This window comes from Anopheles funestus, chromosome 2RL (genome assembly GCF_943734845.2).
Source record: "Anopheles funestus chromosome 2RL, idAnoFuneDA-416_04, whole genome shotgun sequence".
NCBI classification, from domain to species: Eukaryota; Metazoa; Arthropoda; class Insecta; order Diptera; family Culicidae; genus Anopheles; species Anopheles funestus.
This window is the reverse complement of record NC_064598.1, coordinates 72,150,136-72,171,233: the sequence shown is the minus strand read 5'-3', so window position 1 is coordinate 72,171,233 and position 21,098 is coordinate 72,150,136. Positions and strand designations below refer to the sequence as shown.

The 21,098-nt window shown below is 38.6% G+C and overlaps 1 protein-coding gene across 3 annotated transcripts in view; it reads right to left on the bottom strand.

The window, feature by feature from the left end:
• LOC125762519 (CD166 antigen-like) overlaps positions 1-21,098 on the bottom strand; it is a 202,381-nt gene that overhangs the window by 31,118 nt on the left and 150,165 nt on the right. For all 3 annotated transcript variants that reach the window (XM_049424687.1, XM_049424686.1, XM_049424689.1), the window contains exon 7: positions 18,556-18,669. In XM_049424687.1, the coding sequence (XP_049280644.1) occupies positions 18,556-18,669 (114 nt within the window). The remainder of the gene's footprint in view (positions 1-18,555; positions 18,670-21,098) is intronic.

Genomic DNA, 21,098 nt, shown 5'->3' with positions numbered 1-21,098 from the left:
ATCACAACCGAGTTATGCCCGTGATACGGTAAAGTACAAGGAGGAAATACCTTGTGAAAATTGTACACTTCAGTCTTTCAATACAGGCTGACAATACGGCTAAATGCCGTAATAATTAAATATGAATAAACAATAATTGATCAATTTCCAATACACATACACATTGCATCTTCTCAATCAAGTTTGTTTATACCTATTCCATTATAGTCCTGATACAGCCAGCAATTTGAGGCTGACAATACGGCATAATACCGTAATAATTAATTAAAAAATAAAAAATAAAATAAAATAGTCCTAATATTATTCAATCTACTAGTAATTGATGTTAGCATGATAACAAAGTTCATAGAAATATTCAAAATTTGAAATTTATTAAAATGTTTTCTCTTTTTTTAATATTACTATCGACAACCTGCTTCTGGCACAAAAACACCCTCTCTCAACGCTAAAAAAGTTCCAAAGTCGTTCAAATTCTCATCTACGTCAGGAGCTGTCAGCTTACGATCGCACCTATCGAACGGAGGATCGTAGCGCATCGTGCTGCGTTCGGTTGTGTTAGTTGGAAGCAAAACTTCACCCTTCAACCACGGTTACTTGATTTTTCGATTGCATTTTGAGTCGATGTAAAGGGGGTGAATTAAAAATACCACGAACATTTGTGCACAAGCATGCACAGCAGCTTGGTTCTACGAACCTCCGCCATGCTTTGTGCTGAATGTTCTTATCTTGCTTGCCGCGTTTTCGCCGGCAGGAAAAACTCCGTGCTCCGGGCATAATCGATTGACGGCAACACATGAGCACCAGTGCGCTGAGTGGCAATTATTCGAATTCTCTGAATTCGTTCAACGGCAGGTCAATAAAAAATAAATAACCATTATCTACGTCTGAAACAAACGCGCTGTTCGTTGTTCTTGGCGTAACATAGAGCGGTTTGGCTGTGGTGTACGGGGACGATCCTGTCGCCAACGGAGTGCAACATCATGCCACTGATTGACACTGATAGGAGTTAAATTTGATATTGATTCCACCGCTAATCGATTTTGACTTTGCCGCAAGAATTCTTTCGCTTTGAAAGATCAAACTTTTATGTGAAAAATCTAAAGAAAAAATATTAATAACGGATGGTACTATTTTGAGAATTGAGAAGGAAAATCCTTAAACCTTCTTCTTTATATTTGGTTTCGAATGCGATTTTTTAGCAGAGTATGCATTAGGCAAACGGTTGTATGAGAATAATTTTAATTTCGGTTTAAAAAACAAAGGTTAAGTCAATAAATGAATGTTAAACTAAATAAACTTGATGATAATAATAGAATCTAGTCTGCTCGGAATAAGGCAAAGTACAAGGAGGAAATACTTTGTGAAAATTTGAGGAGGACAATAAGGCTAAATGCCGTAATAATTAAAAATTATTAAATTAAATAATTAAAAATATATAAACAAATAAATATGATAATAAAACTAGATAGACTAATACTAATAGCAGTTGCTAATAATTAATATACTAAAAATAAATAAAGATACATATAATAAAACAAGTACATAAACATATTAACAATAATAAAGGAAAAAACATATACCTAAACAGATAACAAAAATATTGTTAAGCCAGAGTTTCCGACATTGTGCAAAGTAATTTAGAGAAAGTGTAAAAACCTCAAGCCATGCAACCCGAACTAAGGAATATTATTTAGATTGCGTTGGTTAATTTTCCGTTCTGGCTAATGCTGTTGTAATCCTTTGCTACACGTCGTTTGAAAAAAACAAAAAACAAGAAAGTACATGGTTTTGTTTCTTCTGTTTTTTTTCCTTTTCAGATCGTAACAAAAGAGTTTACCCCGAAATTAATTCCAATAAAATAAGCAGCTAAAAAATCAATTCTTATCGTGTGAAAAAATGTAAGTGCTTTCTCTGCACGCAAAGACCCCCCCCCCACCCCTATTTTGGCGCCCATGTGGTTTTGGCAGTGGAGATTGTGGATCATGAAAACATTTCTGCATTTTCCGGCAACCAAATAACCATGCTCCATGGGTAAGAACTTGTGTGGTTTCGCTTGAACTACAAGGAAAAGGAGCGAATGGTTCGGAAGGCAGGATTGGAAAATAATAACACAATGAAAGAATGGTACGGTTGCAGGTACGGGTCGAAAAATACTGTTCTTATAGAAATGCATAGCTGCAGCTTCTAAAGCAATGTGGAACTTTGTCGTGTACAAATTGTTGCTGGCACGGAATCGAATGCACCGAGGGAAGGTACGCCCGTCAGTCCCGGATAAGCACAAAACCGTGTAGTACGGTTTTTGCCAAGATTGCATGCACCCTTGGATGAATGGTTTCCAAACAGGTAAGCTTTCGTACTGGATTCGGTACGGTTGTGTTAAGTCGGTACGTGGCATTTTGCACTTTTGTCCGGAACAATAGTTTATCGAACGTTTGCGCATTGAATGGGGCATTTAAACGAGAGAACGAATTGCATTCATATAATTCATTGTAAATCAATACAATTAGATTCTGGGAAGAAAATGTTTTGTAAAAAGAAAAACAACCACCCACATATATTATTTTTATTAAACAAAAAAGAAAATTTCAATGTTAAATTAAAGCCCCATGAGCGAGCTATTGATTGTGTGGGCGATATTTGATTATTTGTTTATTTGTATCATGGCACGAAGTTCAGTTAACAAAAAACGTGTGAGCTTGAAAGTAAAGTTATAGTAAAATCTTCAAAAAAAATATTGTTGTTTAAACCATTTTTTAAATTTATTTCTTTTTTTTTCATCGAAAGCCAAACGAGAGAAATAACCTTCGATCCAAACGCTCGTTTAGATTTCCCTTGACAGCAAAGAAAGAATGTGTGTTGTGTACACTATGTACCATGCTATATGTACCGACATCTTTGTTCGGGGTGCTCTCGGACCGATAGGTGCTATTTATTTATATAAATTATTTACCCTTATTCCCACATTCTATGCATTTCCAAACAGAATTCGTCTCCTGTGTTGATGGTCGACACAGTCGACACACTCGGAGCGACTCCATTGCTTCCTTTTTGTCACGATCGTTTCCGCTTAGACGAGAGTGTTTCGTTTCGAATCGATTCGATGCGAGAAACCTACGCGCTGAAACCACTTCCATCTGCGAGGAAGTGCGGCCAACAGCGACCGACCTTTCAGACACGAATGAATGATGGATGTCAGGAAAAACCGTTTTGCAGTATCGATAACACGTGTCCTTTCCGCGCAACACGAGCCCTTCTCCTATCCCGCCCTGCACACTGCACGCCGCTTGCCGCTAGGGTAACCACAGCCACAGGAATGCTTCTTCGATAGATAGATAGCTAGTATCAGCAGATTCGTTCCGAGCGCGTAACCACCTCTTTCAACTCGCTTCCGGGAGGGAGGGGAGTTTTTTGCATAACCGGATGCAGGAAATCTGGAATGTGATGAGAAATTTATTTTGGCCCCAACTCATGACAATGCCGTTTTTTTCTCTCTCTCTCTTTTCCACACACCCGATCCCCCCTTTTATGTCCACCAACGTTGTGCATTGCCTTTCGGTTTGTTAGCCATTGCCACGCTTTGGTACTGTAGGATTACGGCAAGCAAGGGGGAGTAGTTGGGAAATTGGGGGGGGGGGAGACACACATTTTCCGCCAGTAATCGATCCTGTTTCGGAATTTATGCTGACAAAACCAAAACGTCGATACGTGATGACGAAAGGCGCGAAGGGTGTAAAACAAAGGGAGAGTTAGTCGGAAATGCGTTGCGAATTATGTTGGAAACAAAGGTCTTGGATGAAATTGGGTGGAAAGGAAAGACGAATGTTTTTGTGGTTCAATTACAATTCAACAACTGCTGACCTTCATGCATCATAAAATGTATGAAAATCGGGAGCGAGAGGGCATCTTGTGAGGGCATTTTGTCGGTTAGATCGTATCGAAATTAAACCTTTAAGGTTTCCAGTGCATAATGAACCGGTTTCATACGTTTGCACTTCAATTTAACCATTAAATTAATTGAAAGATAATATTTAAATCATTTATCATGCTACTGCTGAACTTTTAAATGATTTTTTAAAAAATTTAAAATTGCTTTCCAAATGAATAAAAAGATCGAATAAATGTTAGAATAAAAATCTTCTTAATCTATAATCGTGAGCTGTTACTTAATTGTCTTTTAAATTCATTGCTATCAGTGTCAGCACTTCCTAAAATGTAATTCATCTTTCGGATCATTTCAATAATTCAATTTAAAACAATTGATATGCACTTATGCTGTATTTCCATTAAAATATATTGCATTGTTTCCCAATCATTTTGAAAAGGAATTTTTCCGCCACATTCACAGCAACAGAATGCAGCTGACACGGATGTAATTAAAGTAAAGTAATGTAATGTGCCAAATCCCCACACAATAAAACTATGTGCCTGCGTGCTGGGAAAAACGATGACGAAAAAAGTATCGAACGATTGCGATCCGTAACGAAGCGAGTGATGAGTAGTTACCGCGCAAAAGGCATAAGTGACAGCAGTCTCCAGTGCTGTCACGTTTGACATGTGATTATCATGTCAATACCGCATCACGCCCGGTATTACTTCGAGAGCCATTTCCGTTCGGGATCGCTATTGAAAATGCGCGATGAAAGAAAGAAAGAAAAAAATGGAACTTCGCAACAAACCATCACAAAATTACTTTGTTTATCATGCCGATCTTGCGTGTGTACTGTGGCGCGAATTTTCCTATCATTCTTTGCACCTTCTCCACCGTTTGTGCCGCTTCCGATGCCGGTTAGATGCATGGTTTTGGGTGCGAGAAAAAAGGAAACAACAACAACTTACGGGACAGATTTTCGAAGGGATGAATTCCATCAACGCTATCGGAGAAATTTATTTGCACGAAATATGTAAATCTGTGACACGTTTGAGCTGTGCGTACTGGGGGGGAACCATCCATGCGCTGTACAACTGCCGTTTGTTACCGTGCCGCAAACATCAGCAAGCTTCATGAATCTTGCACAAAAACAAACCGGTGTGTTTCTCTGTTCCGCAGGTGGGGAAAAACCGAAGGACGAATTGCTTGAGGTGGTAGGGAAGAGGAGTGTGGGATTGTCGTGGGATATTGCGACCGGGAAAAATCCGGATTGAGATATATGACGCTGGCGAATGGGCACATTTTGTCACATAAAAATACGATACATTACTGTACCGTTTTTGGGCGCTACGCACGAGTAAAAAAAAAGGGAAACCATGTGCCAACGCGTGGCATAATCGACGTGCTGCTACTAGCCGCCGTCACACTATAGTATGCGTTTATTCGAAACCATTGTGTACGCCTGTGAATGGCTAGTATTTTTAAGGTTTTTTTTTGTGTGTGTGTGTGTGTTTGTTTTCGTTGCTTCACCGCTCTGCAGCACTTCCCATATCATGCTGTAAATCCGGCCACTTTAATACGAAACGGTTTTCGCTTTATCGCCATTTTGGGAGGGCTTAGTCGAAGCTATGTTGGCGAAGAATGAAGCGTATGGCAGGGAACCAAGGGGATATCCCGGGTGCCGATGGGCATGTGATGGGTGATCATGTTAAATTATGGTCCCAAGCAATAGTCTTCATGTTGGCATGCCGTGTTTTATATATATATATACATTCGGTACAAGTAGGTGTGTTGTATTGTTATGTCCTTTTTTCTCGCACTTCCTCTCTCTCTCTCTCTCTCTCTGTCTCCATCGGCTGTATGTTGTTGCTTCGTTATCAAAAGCACCATATTTCAACATTATTGCGCGAAGATAATATTTTCATATTATTAGTTTCCCCCTGGCAACGGTGCATCTGCTCCGGTGGAGGCCATCTCGTTTTACCATTTTGTTTCGCTGCGCTGCAATGCAACGGTGAAGTGGGCGAATTGTTTGGTAAGAAACGAGATTTGCACCCGTACAGCAAAAAAAAAAGGGAAGAGCCATATGCAACGGAAAGCTCTGGTAGCACCTCGGTGCTCGGTGCGATTGTAGATCAAAAAGCATCTCCCAGACGTATCGTAATGTTTTCACCAATGTCATTGAAATATGAAGCACAACAACGCTGGGCAACAAAACGCATCCACTTCGGTTTGTTGTACGATGATTCTTTTACAGCGCAAAAAAAACATACGTAACGCCAACGCTAGAATGATGGTTTTGTAAAATGTTTCTCAATATGAAATTATTGTGCTTCTTCAACTGTTGCAATTTTAAAGTTATGGAGCGCAACTTCAGCAAAGAAAATTGTATATGAAAAGGTGAATTTGTGGCGTAGAAAGAAATGATGAAATATTTTAATATACATTTTAAATTCATCCTTGAGAACATTGGAGGATGATTGAGGAAAGAACCCTTGATTAAATTTCTTTAGGATCTACCAGTTACGAAAGTGTCCAAAAAATGTCTTTACGACGAAATATACGAGGAACATGTTTCAATTGAATTTTCACTAACATTTTCGCTTGAGGTTTTTCAGAACAGCTGATAAAATAATAAATCAATATATGCACAAATAGTGAAGGTACAACCCATAGAGTATACTTATCGTCATGCATTAACACATCCAATTTCCTCCTTCCGCCTAAGATTTCCTTTTTAATTCCTGCAATTATCCTGATCGTTAGTTTTGATGTAGCTTTATCTTGTCGAACTCATAATAAATTTTATCAACGAATTATTTAATTAATTTTTTTGCATTTAACAAGAATTTTTAAACTTTATTTGGTTTCTTTTACTTATTATTTTGATTTATTTAAAAAAACTTAAAAAAATTCTATCAAAAATTAAATTATATTTTTTTTTAATATTTCATTTTTGAATATTATAAATTTAAATATATTTCCTTTTGTAATATTTTACATTTTAAAATTCCGATGATTTTTAACAAAACGCTAATAATGTTCCCTTTGTTATTTTGTATTGAACTTGGTAGAGTTTATTTTAGAAAACATGCCAAAAAAGCATGCTCGAACGAAACACGCGTTTGCTTGACGTGTTATATGTTATATTTGCGCTTTTTTACGCATGACGTGCACAGCATGATGATCACTCTGCTCGAAGACTGCAACTAGCGGTAAGGCAAAGTTGACAACTATTATGGAGTTAGGTGTTGCTCGTTCGAGTGCTATTTATCGACTGACTCTTTATTCTTAGTCTAATACATACATACATATACTTACATCTAACGCTTACACTATACGCTTATACGCTAACCTACACTTACGACACTACATTCTCCCCCTTAAACGAAGTTTACTTTCTATCTAGGATACTTTAATCTTGGTTGTCCTTCCAGTCTTTTCGATCGTCTTAACGGTGGAGGACTTGATTCACTCCTTTTCCTTTTATGTGAAATATTTACATTTGTTGGTACTACAATTACATTCTTACTCATCCTACTATCCTTTTTCCTTATTTGGTTTTTATGCACCATGCGTATTACTCCATTCAGACTTATTAAGTATCTTAGACCACTTATTTTCTTTTTGACTATTGCTGGAATCCATCTCATATGTTCCTTAAAGTGATTTTTGTAATACACTTCTTCCTCTTCTTCATACTGATCATGATTTGTTATCATTGGAACTTGCCTTCTTGATTCTACCTTAGTTAAGATTTGTCTTTCGTGTCCTTTTATAGGATTTACTTTTGTTATTAATGTGTGTGGTACGTAGCAAAATACTCTCTCCGACGGCGTGACTTTAGTTACAGTACATGGACTATTTCTATAACTGATTAGAAAGTGATTCAGCTTCCTTTGTAGACTTAATGGTTTTAATCTTGTATCCAACAAATACTTTTTTAGACTATCTTTTACTGTCCTAACCGCTCTCTCGGCCAACCCGTTTGACTGTGGGTGGTACGGCGGGGACTTACTCACTTTTATACCTTTTGCTCTTAAGAACGACAAAAACTTTTCTGAACTAAATGGAGGACCATTATCTGACACGATTTCCTCTGGTAACCCAAAATATGCAAAAAATATTTCTAGCATCTCTATAACATTTTCTGCCTTAGTACTTTTCATAATTTTTACTTCCATGAACTTGGAAAAACTATCGACTATTATAAATAACGTACTATTCTCAAAAAAGAAAAAATCTATATGCACTCTTTGAAACGGACGCGTACATTGCAACCATTTGGTTGCGACTATTTCTTTTGGTACGATTTGTCTACACTGACAGACTTGACATGCTTTTATATACTGCTCAAAATCTCTATCCATATTTTTCCACCACACGAGTTTCCTAGCTGACATTTTCATTCTTACCAAACCATCATGGTTTTCATGGAATAGACTGACTATTTTATCTTTCAGCTTATCTGGTATTACTACTCGATCGTTAAAAAATAATACTCCATCTTCTATTGCTAAACTGTTACTAACTTTAGCATAATCTTTCAACTCCCATTTCACATTGTTCGACCATCCATACTTAACATTTTTGTAGACTTTTTGCAAAATACTATCTGACTTTTGGAATTGTTTGACCAACTCAATATCGATAATTGAGGAAGACGAAATCGCATTTAATTGTGTGAACTCCTCATCTATCTCTAAAATTTCTGCCAAAGGTAATCTACTTAACCCATCCACGTGACCCATACATTTTCCTGGCCTATGCTCTATCACATATTCATAATTGGCTAATAACAATGCCCATCGGCTCAGCCTAGCTACTGCTATAGACGAAGTTGTTCTTGACGGTTTGAATATTTCTTTGACGCCTGAGTTATCTGTTACCAGTTTGAATTTGATTCCGTAAATGTATTTATGAAACTTTTGGACACCGAAAACAACGGCTAATGCTTCCTTATGAACCTGTGCGTAATTTCTCTGTGCTTGTTGTTGTTGTGAGTTGTTGAAGCAAAATATATAGGTTTTTCTACCCCTCCAATTTCATGAGACAAAACTGCACCTAAACCGTAAGGACTTGCATCTACTGCTAAAATAACAGGTTTTTTAGGATCAAATGGTACTAAAACGTTGTTATCTACTAACATTGATTTCGCTTTTTCGAATGATTCCTGACATTCCTTTGACCATACATATTTTTTGTCTTTGCGTAGAAGTTCATACATCGGACTCAATATTGTTGCTAGATTTGGCAAAAACCTGCTGTAATAATTTATCATGCCTAGATACGCTTGTAATTGCATCACATCTGATGGTACCGGTGCTTCAATAATCGCTTTTACTTTTGACTCATTTGGTGTTATTCCGTTCTTTGATATTTTGTAGCCTAGGTACTCTATTTCTGTTTTAAAAAATTCCGACTTCTTTTCGTTTATCTTTACTTTATGCAATTCCAGCCTTTTTAAAACTTCGCATACATTCTCCATGCATTGTTTTTCATTTTCTCCACCAACGAGTATGTCGTCCATATACGCAATGCCTTTAGTCTTTAACAATATTTGATCTACTATTGTTTGAAATATTGCAGGCGCAGACTGTACTCCAAATGGCATTCTAGTGTACTTGTATAGCCCTTTATGCGTATTTATAGTACAAATATTTTGCGAATTTTCTGATAACTTTACTTGCAAGTACGCTCCTGTTAGGTCTATTTTGCAAAAAACTGTCCAATTTGCAATTTTCGCCAAAATATCATCAATCCTCGGTAATGGGTAATGTTCTACCGTAAGATATTTATTTATCGTAGCTTTTCCATCCAAACAGATACGTACTGAGCCATCACTTTTTCCTACAACCACTATAGGGCTCGCCCACGCTGATGTACGTATTGGTACTAGTATACCGTCATTCACTAATTTATCTAGGTTGGCTTCAACTTTTTCTATTAATGCGAACGGCACTGAATACGTTTTATGGAAAATTGGGGTAAAATTAGGTTTTAACACTAAACTGGCTTCAAACCCTTCTATCGTTTCCTTGTTATTTCCGTTTGTTAGATTCGGAAACATTTTTTCCATGTCTCCAAGCCATTTGTCCGCTTCGATTTGATTTAATTTAAAACCTTTTCGCCAATCCGGAAATAATATATCCAACGCATCACGACCTAGTAAAGGATTACCGTTATTTTCTGTTTTAATTACGTTGACTTCTAGACGGACCGTTTTACTTTTTATCGCTACGTTTACGCATATTTTTCCTAACGGTGTCAGACGTTGACCCGATGCCGTAATAAAACGCAAATGTGTTTGTTCTAATTCGACATTAGCAAACTCTTTCCGATACACACTCTCCGGTATTACCGTATTACACGCACCACAGTCTATCTCAAACGCAATGTCTACACCGTTGATATTTAAAACGCACACTTCTGGATTACTGATCGTATTCTCTTCTAATATGCGTGTTAGCGACACATCCTTCGGTTCCGCTCGCAAACTATGCACGTTCGTACTTCGGCAACACGACGACACATGACCATACTTCTTACAGTTGAAACACTGCCACATACGCGCAGGACATGTCTGTGGATTATGCGATCTTCCACATCTGTAACACTGCTGCTGCTGCTGCTGCTGCTGCTGCTGCTGCTGCTGCTGCTGCTTGCTCTCCTGCTTATGCGTGTAGCTCTGTTGATGTAAAGGTGTACTGTTCCCACGGTGGTAGTGCACTTTTGGACCGACGCTTCGTTTTGGCGCACACTTAATCACCGCCATTTCCCTCGGTTTCTCTTTCGATGTAAATGTTTCGTTTTGTTCATCCGCAGCTTCCCATGTTCTGGCGATATTTTCTGCACTCTCGAATGTTAACTCGGACTCTCGAAGAAGACGTTTCCTTAGTCCTTCATCTCGGACACCAACTACTAATTGATCTCGCAAGCTTTCCTTTAGACAGCACGTGAATTTACACGATTGTGCGAGCGATTTCAGTTCCACGATGTACTCCGCAACAGAACTATCTTTTTGTAGACAGTTTCTAAAGTTGAACCGTTCCGCCACTACGTTGACTTTCTGTTCCAATTGCTCTTGCAGCTTAATGCACAGCTTCTCGTAGTTTAGCGTCTTTGGCTGTTCAGGCAACACCATCTTTGATATGAGGCTATACAGCGATGCTCCTCCCAACGTTAACAACATCACTGTTTTCTTTGAATCTTCCACCTCGTTAACTTGGAAAAAAATATCAATACGTTCCAAGTACTCCCTGATGCTTTCGCCCATGACAAATGGTTCAATTTCTCCGATTAACGACATGACTAATATTTGACTTTTCGTTTGCTTTTTCCTCGTCGCCAACTATTATGGAGTTAGGTGTTGCTCGTTCGAGTGCTATTTATCGACTGACTCTTTATTCTTAGTCTAATACATACATACATATACTTACATCTAACGCTTACACTATACGCTTATACGCTAACCTACACTTACGACACTACAACAACTAGTGCAGCACCTAGAAAAGGTCGATAAAAAAACTATCGAAAAATGATCTAAAGACGCACAGTAAAACGGCTTTTTTGTGGCAGTGGCAATTTTGGACAGCCAGATCAAAGAACCTGCTAAGAAAAGAAATTAAGCTTTTTTCTCTCTCTTCTAGAGCAGGACTCAATTGTGAAAGAGAGAGATAGAGTGAAAAGAAAAATACTGAAGGGATAGATAGTGGGAATGGAAAAAAAATTTAATCATTCCCCAAGGAATGCGTGTCATAAACCACTGAATCCAATCAGACGATTCATGATGCAGGACACGGACACGGGTTCGTTCATTCGGAAGCACAAACGATTCGGGCGACATTCTGACAGTCTAGGGTGAACGTCATCTGAAACAGAAGCATGTGCTATCTGGTCTGGTGTCCCCTTTGCCGTGTAGTTAATTTTGTTGGTTTCTTCCGGCTTCGGTATTCTACACGTTGGCGGATAGAAATTCCGATATTTTTTTTCGTCTTTGTTAGTGCTGTGCCCTCCCCAACCCATTCCATTGGTATTGTTTTTCCTCGTGCTATTTAGTTGCCTATTCGTGCAGTTGGAAAATCTCGGACATAACATCTCTCAACAACAAAAAAAAAACGAAAATCTACACCACAGGAGGGAGGCCTCTTGGTGTGGCTTCGTGTGCCATAATCGGATGGGCTTTCGTAAAGCCGATCATTCGATTTGCGATAGAATGGGCTATTTTCGGTGGTAAAGCACTACGTATACGTGGTGGTTAAACGATCAACCCTGACCATTCGACCATCCTATACGATCGATTATCACGTTTTTAGTTCTAATATCCTCGAAACGCCAAATGCCGAAGGGCGGGTACCAAACGACATGAGCCGTTCCGGGTGTGCAGAAGACTTTTAATTCCAATATTGGAAGGATGGATGAAAACCAATTTATTTCCCATTTACTTCCAGCGACCAGTGGAGGTCGTCGTTGGTCGTTGTACGCTTCTGCCATGGTTTTTTTCCACCACAAACTGCATGACTCAGCGCATGGTGGCCATCGGGTTCGGAACTGTACAGATTCGTTCACGTTTCTCTGCTCTGTGATGGAACTACTCATCGGGAATTCTTCCAATATTTACGGTAGTTGTGCGTAAATCCTGGCCTATCGATTGACATCGCAATCAACGTTGCTCAAACCATTTCACGCTTTGTACGGTTGTATCTAGTTTTATTAATTTAATCTAAAGAAATTGCGCGAAAAATTGTTAATGAAAGGAGTTTAGAAAACAAAATCGAGGAATGCACAATGGTTAATTGGTTAACAAACATTTTTTGTTTTCATTTTCATGTTGCAATTTTATAATCTACTAAAAATTCAGAACCTTTGATTTACCTGATAAAGAAAGCGTCTTTGTTACTATTTTAAATTTTGCAATTATTGTAAAACATTTATTTGTTTTACACTTATTTCTTTAAAAGATTACACTGATGGGTAAAAACTTTGCTATTAATTTATTTTTTAATATTTAAAAAAAATCGTTATCAAATTTTGCGACACTACTATAATAAATTCTATTTACTGTGTGTACCAATGATTTAGTTATAAAGTTTTGTAAAATTAAGCTGTTATTTTATCATTTAAAAATACTCTTTAAGAATATTGTGTGCAGAAAATGAAGTTTTCCACATTGCTCATAACAGTTTTGCCATGCTTTGCTTGAAAACAGATTGGCCGTTAACGAACCCATGTTGGGTTCTGATGCACCTGATGCATCGGTACGGCAAGGATCATTAATTTCAATTCCTAAAATCCGGCCCCCAAATCGGAGCGGATGTGAAGGTAGCAGCGAATTAGGTGCCGATGTTTGACGCAAATCTGTATGAAAACCAGACCATACTGGGTGGGTTTGATGAGTGATGGAATTGTGATTGGCAGGCTAATTAAATTATTTACCGTTGCAGTGCAATGGCGAAGCATTCGACAGTACACCGTACGTGAATCTGTCCAGCAAAGCCCTGGACATTGGTTACCGTGCTGTGGTATTTTAGGTTTCGTTAGGTAAGCATTATTGCCAGGCAGTAGGACACCTTCCAAACAGTCGTAGCACGTCTCTCCCTTACGGGCAGAAGCACGGCACGAATCTTTCGTGGAGAAACGTTTTACCCGCGTACCAAAATCAACGAATCGATGATGTTGATTGAACGGTGATAAATCGGTGAGTAGTGCCGATTTAATAAATCTTCAAATCAGGACACCTCCCGAAGCTACTATCACGCATGTTGAAAACAGCTTCGAAATCGGTTTTGCTCGTGAGCTCCATTGGACGGAATGTTGGATGATGTTGCTGGAATCTCGACCCGGACACGTTGCCAGCAAATGCTTTCGGGATTGTTTTGCACCGTGTTAAGGAAAGGTCGTGTGAAGTTGAATTTCATGAACGTTGCTGGCTCCGGCTGATGAAAATGCTTCGGTTGTCCAAAAACCACAAGAAAGCCGGCGTACATCGGTGTCTGGAAAATGATTAATCGATACAATGGTTAAGGGTTAGGTTCATAAATACCATACGTCAGCGGACGGATTTCTACTCGAACTGGCCCATTTACGTTTCGTGGCTAAGCTGAAAGAATCGTAAAGGCACACCGAGGCCAACAAACTGACCGCACTCACTGAGTGACTGAGGCTTCAAATATCTTCATCATATTTACTGCCAAACGATACTTTTGCCAACCAACCATTGCTAGCTGGGAAGCTTCTTACAGTGTTGAGGGTGAGAATAATGATAAATGACATGCAGCGTCTCGATAGAAGAAGAGGCATCGTAACTTCAACAGCCTAAACGATTTATCTGGACGTTATTCTGCTGAGGAAAAAACCCGGCAAACTATTTATCAATTCTGCCAAAGAACTTTACATTCTTTGATGTACACATTATTGAACCAACTGATTGGACCATCGTAGGAATCTATTTGTGAGTTTCTTTTTGTACTAAAGCTGTAATGGTTTTTGTTCATGCTTTTCTGAAGAATTTTCATAAGTCTGTAACTCGACATCATTTGTCTCTTGATGAAGATAGACAACTTTATTTATCGGTTCGGTATATACATATTTATTTACGATATGCGTATTTATGAGACTAAATTAAGATGATTTGCTTCTTTTAAGGTTCATCTGAGCAATAAAAAAGTTTATAACTTTTTTTCTGGAACATGATAAAAACCGCAATAATCATAAATAATTAATAAATAAATTATATTAAAAAACAGATTGAGATAATTCAGGAGGAAATTAAAAGATGGGTTTGTTTAACTTTTACATTTTTTCTTGTTTGGGCAGATAAACTATTTTTAACATCAGTTCTATGAGGATGAAAATTTAGCCATCATCCTTAAATGTAAATAAATATTTTTTTTGAATTTTATTTTATAATTCACGATTACGTCTTTTGCCGCACTGTCACTCTTATAAGGCTGAAATGTACAAAACTTCGCAAGGGATTTCCTCCTTGTACTTTACCTTATGCCGAAAAATATGGCGAAAAGTCATCATTATTAAATGTAAATAAATCTTAAATCGTATAATTTTTTTAAATTAAATAAAATCAATAAAATCAATTGATTTTTTTTGGCGTGCCTATGCTATGTGGTGCATACATGGTATGTAGGAAACTACAGCAAACTGAACTCATTTCATTTCCTTTTCCTACAGCACCCGGTTATGAAACTGTCTGGAAAACTTTAACTTTAATAATAAAACATTTTTCAATCACACCGTGCTAAGGCAATGGATAAGTTAAGCTGTTGAAGAGCATCGGCACACACACACTTACAACCCTTCCCGAGCAACCCACGCCGCGTTCATTTCACCAGCGGAAATAGCTCTTTGCTCGATAAAGCCCGACCTCAAACCGGTTCGGGCAGAAAGGTGACGAAAAGAGTTGGAACCTTTTCCGGTGTCGGTACTTGGCCGCTTGCGTATGCGTATGTGCATGTGGGTAACGGTGTGCGGTGGGCTTTTTGTGGGCAAAGGCGACGAAAAGTTGTGTATAAACTAAACCATAACTTTGGTACAAAATTCTAACGCTTCGCACTGCCGCTTCATGTACCATGCCGCCGGTGGTCATATGACCATGTACAGTGCGTTTCGGGCTTACCTTCGCATGTCTTTAAGTCGGGCCAGTTCTTAAACGGCATGCAGGCCCAGCGTGTGGGTGTGTGTGTGTCGCACATTGCTTTGAAGAAGTTTTGTTTGCTGCACTTATCCTCTTATTTAAAATCCTCTCCGTAAGCTTTACGGTTCGGTTGAAATTGTTCGCTTTGTGGATGAAAGCTTCACAAGAACCGGGGCCGCTCGCAGTGTTATCAACTGTTTGCATACATGAAAAACTTTCAGTACTGTTGCGTGAACAGGTACGGGTGTTGTGGCAGCACGAGCAAATTTTCCAGCGGCCACCCCCTCACCCGCTTCCTAGAGGAAAATTGAGGAATCGTAAATACCAGTAAATGCAACGGTTCATACCGTGTGTGCCGCACGTTGGGAACTTTTCAAAAGCAAGCTAAAAAGTCAGTCTCATGACTTTGGGGGTTAGTTTTAAAATACTGCGCTTTTCCGACAGCATTACGTGGGTTTTTGGTGGAATATTTGAAGCAGCGCTGAACGGTCGTGGAATAACCAACGCCACCACAAGGATAAAGTGTAGAAAGTATTGAAGAAAAAAAACGTGTGGGAAGATTTTTGTTAGATTTCATCCCCATTTCATAAATTTAACAATTCAACCTCTTGGAAAATTAGAAAACATTGCAAGACAATTTGCATAGCATGACGCAATTTGAGCAGCGGCGGAATAATTAATTTATTTAACTACAGTTCCTTGTTCTCGTTGTCAACATGCGTCAGTTTGTGCTGTGGTACATTGTACAGAGAGTGCTTAACCAAAGACACACCATAATAGACCTCAATGAACATGTTTACATAGGATAATGCGTTGGTTTGGTGGGAAAGTTTTAATTGTCCAATAAGGTGTTGATTTTATAACGTTGAAACACTTTATTTAATGGGATTTGGGGACGGCCTTTCATTGAAAGTGTGTAAGGTGGATTAATTTTAATTATTGTTAACAATAAAACAAAAAAAAATCGATGATGATACCGATTAATTTTTTTATCGAAAAAGTTCAGAACTTCTAAAACAAAATGCAGAAAAATTATAAAATAATTGAAAAAATTGTCAGCTCCATCGTTTTTCAAGGAGCTTGATCTGCCTGTGTGCTTTTCTTTTTTTGATTAAGTTAGAAAGGAAAATTACATCAACAAACATATGTACAATCAAATAATGAGCAAAAAGTTCTTCATATAATTATAATATTCTTAAAATTTTATGTAAAATATAGACTAATAGACTAAAAAAATAGACGAAACACTAATGGAGGTACCTGATATATAAAACAGTAAAATATTTTTAATGCTTGCCCATGGAGACGCCTAGTACCCATTCGTTGATTGTGCATTAGTAAAAAAGTAATAAGCCTCTCATGAGCTTACATAATAAAACATAAATATTTTAGTAATTTAGAAATCGAGGCGGTTTCGGCGGATAAAATCGCGAAATTAATTCGCAAAAAAAGGCGATGAATCATCTCATGCGGAATACGAAAAATAGGTACCTTTTAAAATTTTGATACTAAAAACAATTGCATTGAGGCAGTTATGTTCTTATAAATGAAAATATATGTTTTGTTACTGAATTGTCTTGTTATGATATTACTGCTCTGTGACAAGGGTAGACAATCTAAAGGAAAAGAATGTTTGACTTAGGAGTGGCTCAAGAGTCTAATCTCAAAAAGTAAATCCATCATTCTTCTAAACAACACGTTCGAAGAAATGATTTCAAGATGATCGGATGGAATATACAATTAAATTACCAACAAAGGTATGCTGGTAGCACGTGTCCTTCACATCATTATTGAAGCAAAGTTGAGAATTGTGATTTCCCGCTAACCCATAGCAACGTATCGCTATTGTACGTTGAAAATGTCTCCTCTCTTCTAGCTTCTGCACTGTGTTATGGCCCTCTGTAAGTGGGCACAATAATAGCATCTTACTCGGGCTGTGGCTTTTCGGTAGGACAATCTGTACCACTCTGTACCGATTTAAGATTCAATTTTACGGTCTTTTCCCAGCGTAGATTATCTCTGGCCTGCAATCTAGGTCCATCGATGGATCTGATGTAAACCGGTAGCAATGACTTGCGAATCCCTACAGGTCTCGTCTCGTAGGTCCCTGACGGCAAAGTTGCATGCTGTTTGATCCTTGTGCCGGGTACCGGTATTTTGCGACTACGGATGTAAGGAACCGATGGGGTACCTTCACGTGTCCTAAGTCCTGTGGACACCGGCAGGATTCTCCAACGGTTCGGTAGTAACCAAGGGGATGGATAAGTTAAGATAGTGCCGGTTCCGGGCTAAAGAACGACTGAGGTTGAATACTGCGTTTCCGGCTGTGTAAGTCTTGCATACTAATGAATCAATTAAACTTCTGTCATTATCAGTGTAAAATGTACGCTTTCGTGACGCTGCAAGACGGCCAGCTGGCCAGTACCAAGTGTTCATCTGGAAATTATATGAAGTTTCCTTGGAGAACCGGCCCGGTTCATTCGCCCGGTTGGTGCTGCGCTATGATGAAGGACTTGATGCAATAAACCTACCACGAGCCCGAGCGTCGACTTCGGGCTGGTAGTTTTGGTTGGTTTAATTGAGGTTAGGAATTGCTCCTTGAGAAGACTCGCCTGTCGGAGGTAACTTCTTCTGTCGAGTGTATCCGGTTGTCCTATTGGCAAAGTAACTGCCAATAATTGCATTAGGAAAATGGACTCTGGGATGATGTGAAAGTAGTGTCTTCAAATTGAATCGAAACTACTGCTAATGATGACTACTGTGCTGATGCCGTTGCCAATCCAATAGTGGATGTCGATAGAGAAATTAAGGTTGACAAGGCTTTTGAGACAATCAAATGGTACACAATACCTAATGGAATAGTTTGGGATGAACAATTGCTTGTGAGATTTACGATTTATGGCAACGAACATTCAGTTTTCATAGGTTTGATTGTTCATAAAAAGGAATTTTAGTTTTTTTTTAGTTTAAACACATGTATTTTCCTTTTTTCACTATCATTTTATCTCAAAGTTTTAACAGAAATATTACTTACCTCCAACAACGCGACACGTTAGAACGATATCGTCACCTTCCTCTTTTGGACCAAGCTTTGTGCTGTTTAATTGTTGACCCCACTGGCTTAGAACAACAGGATGCTCGGGAAGAACTGCAAATACACAAACAAAGGAAAAAAGTTGAATACATATTATTGGAAGTAAGTTCTAGCTGCATAACTAATTAGTTTATATACCTAAGCAATTGTTAATAGATACAAACAGTCCAAAGAACGGAATGCAATAAAATATTACAGAAATAAAGCTTTTTTTTTCATTTCTCCCAATAAACGTTACAAAAATCATGAACAATACTAAAACAGTTGTCGTGACGCGAAATGTTAAATATATGTACAAACTATTATAGGATATAAAATTAATTTTTGTTTGTTCTAGTAATTCTCATTTTAATAAAAAAATTTAAATAAAATATTTAAAATTGTTTTAAAACAGAATGTTATTCGAATATAAAATGAATCAAGCCTAATAATAAAAATTGACCCTGTTACAAGCCAGCCAAACTTTCTAGATTTCCGTAACGGAACATTGTTCTGCCAGCAGTGTTGATTCTTTTTCCGGACGGCAATGTCGTTGCAATCGCTGCTCTACGATCTATGGTAAAACTTTTCTTTCACTTTTTCCTAATCTAGTTCATCTACTGAGCTGCAGCATCGGTGGCATGCTTCCTGATAACTCGCTCCAGCGATGTAGTATCGCTAGTAGAGGTGTAAAACATGAACCGTGAGGGCGTGTAATTGAATCTCCGAAACCTAAATTAATGGGAAAAGTTTTTCACGCGCCGTCAGGTGATTCTTACTTGACTCGAGACCACCGCACAGATTCGCAATCACTCGGGTCGGGTCGGGAAAGTGTGAACCAAACACAGTAGGAAAAAGTGTGAATGAAATATTGGACGTCAAGGATGAGTGTGTTTGTGTGTGTGTGTGTGTGTGTGTGTGCGTTCAAGGAAGGTTCGTCGTTTGGATGTTTTATGTCCCTGTTCAAACAAACTAACAGTACGCTCCCTTGCGCTTCAACGATGATCGTCAAAGGACATCAGTCTTGTCGGATTTCAGCACCGTATTATCGCAACTAACTGGCAAAATGGCAGTTATCAAACAGTTCCTTCTGGTCCCCCCCCCTTCTACATGGTAAACACATGAATCATTGCAGTCCGGTGAAAAGTCTGAAACCTCACCCCCTTTCCCTTCAGCATAGTGGAAGTATTTGCGCATATGACCAGCTTTCGATTCGATTTCTCAATTTGGCCACATAAATTGATTTGATAACTTCTGTATAAACAGTTCATTCAAACTTGCTTTTGGCTGGTCCGGTTGCAAATGTTTGCCGAGCATAGATTGCATCAAAGCCGGGATTATCAACAGATTCGTTAGGGAACGAGCAGGAATTGCATCTCGAACTCGGTGTCTAAAACGAGATAAGCCACTGTATCAACACACGCAAAGGAAGAATATTGAAAAGCACCAGGAGACGGACATTCTTCTTTCAGTTCCCCAAACCGAAGGGGAAACCTGGCCCGATATCATTGCACTTTAGTTGGTCCATCTCGTTTTGCCAGTGCTGAAAAAGCTTACCAATTTGTGCTTATTGAAAGTGTCATCGACAGGATGCATAAAAAATTGATTCACTCAACCCGGGGTGATGGGGTGAAGTTGCTGCTGCAAAACCGTAGTGGTGGAATTTTAAATCAATAAACAAAACGAAGATGCATGCGACTATTTGTCGAGCTGCTTGTTTGACCATTCATTATCATATCTCCTGTAAATCGTTGTATACGATTCAATCGTACACGTGAGAGTAGTTTGCGTAGTGTTTAGTGAAGGGGTTTCAACTATGGGCGCTCGGCTCAACAAAGACAGCTCTTTAGGTGTAAGATTTTTGATGCAAATATTCTCTCTTATATTTATTTGTATTTTATATACATTTACTGTTGAAAAGTTGGTTTAAAACCGTTATAGATTTTCATGAGGTTTATTCTGCAATTCGTAGTCGAAGTAACACTAGTAGTACAAAAGTTTAATTTAATTCCACTTACTTTATTTGACCATCTGATGTACCAATGTGTGATAGTCCAAAGTCCTGTAGGAAACGGCAAACAGTTCCATGGTACAAAGGACATTTTGATTTCCATCCCCACAAACGATCAATATACTCGATATCTCCTGTGGCGTTTCAAGGAAATAAAGCTAGTTGTGGGTGGACGGATTTGCATTTTCTCTTGCCAGCTGGTTGGGATGGTTGGGGTGCAACAGAATCGCGCTATTTGTGTGTACAACGGGCGAACAAGTTTATTGGCTGGGATCGTGTTTGCTTCACCGTTGTACAGCGTAGTCAAACATCGCTAGATATTGGGTATCTCTGCCTTTTGAAATTCCTTGATGCACTGCTGCTTCCTGTGTTGCTTTTTATTGCCCTCCAGCATGACTGGTCCTGCATAAGGTAAGCAACAAAGCAAAAAGACGCTGGGTGTCATCTGGTGCCACGATAACTGTGTTTGTCTGGCAATACTATGTACACAGCA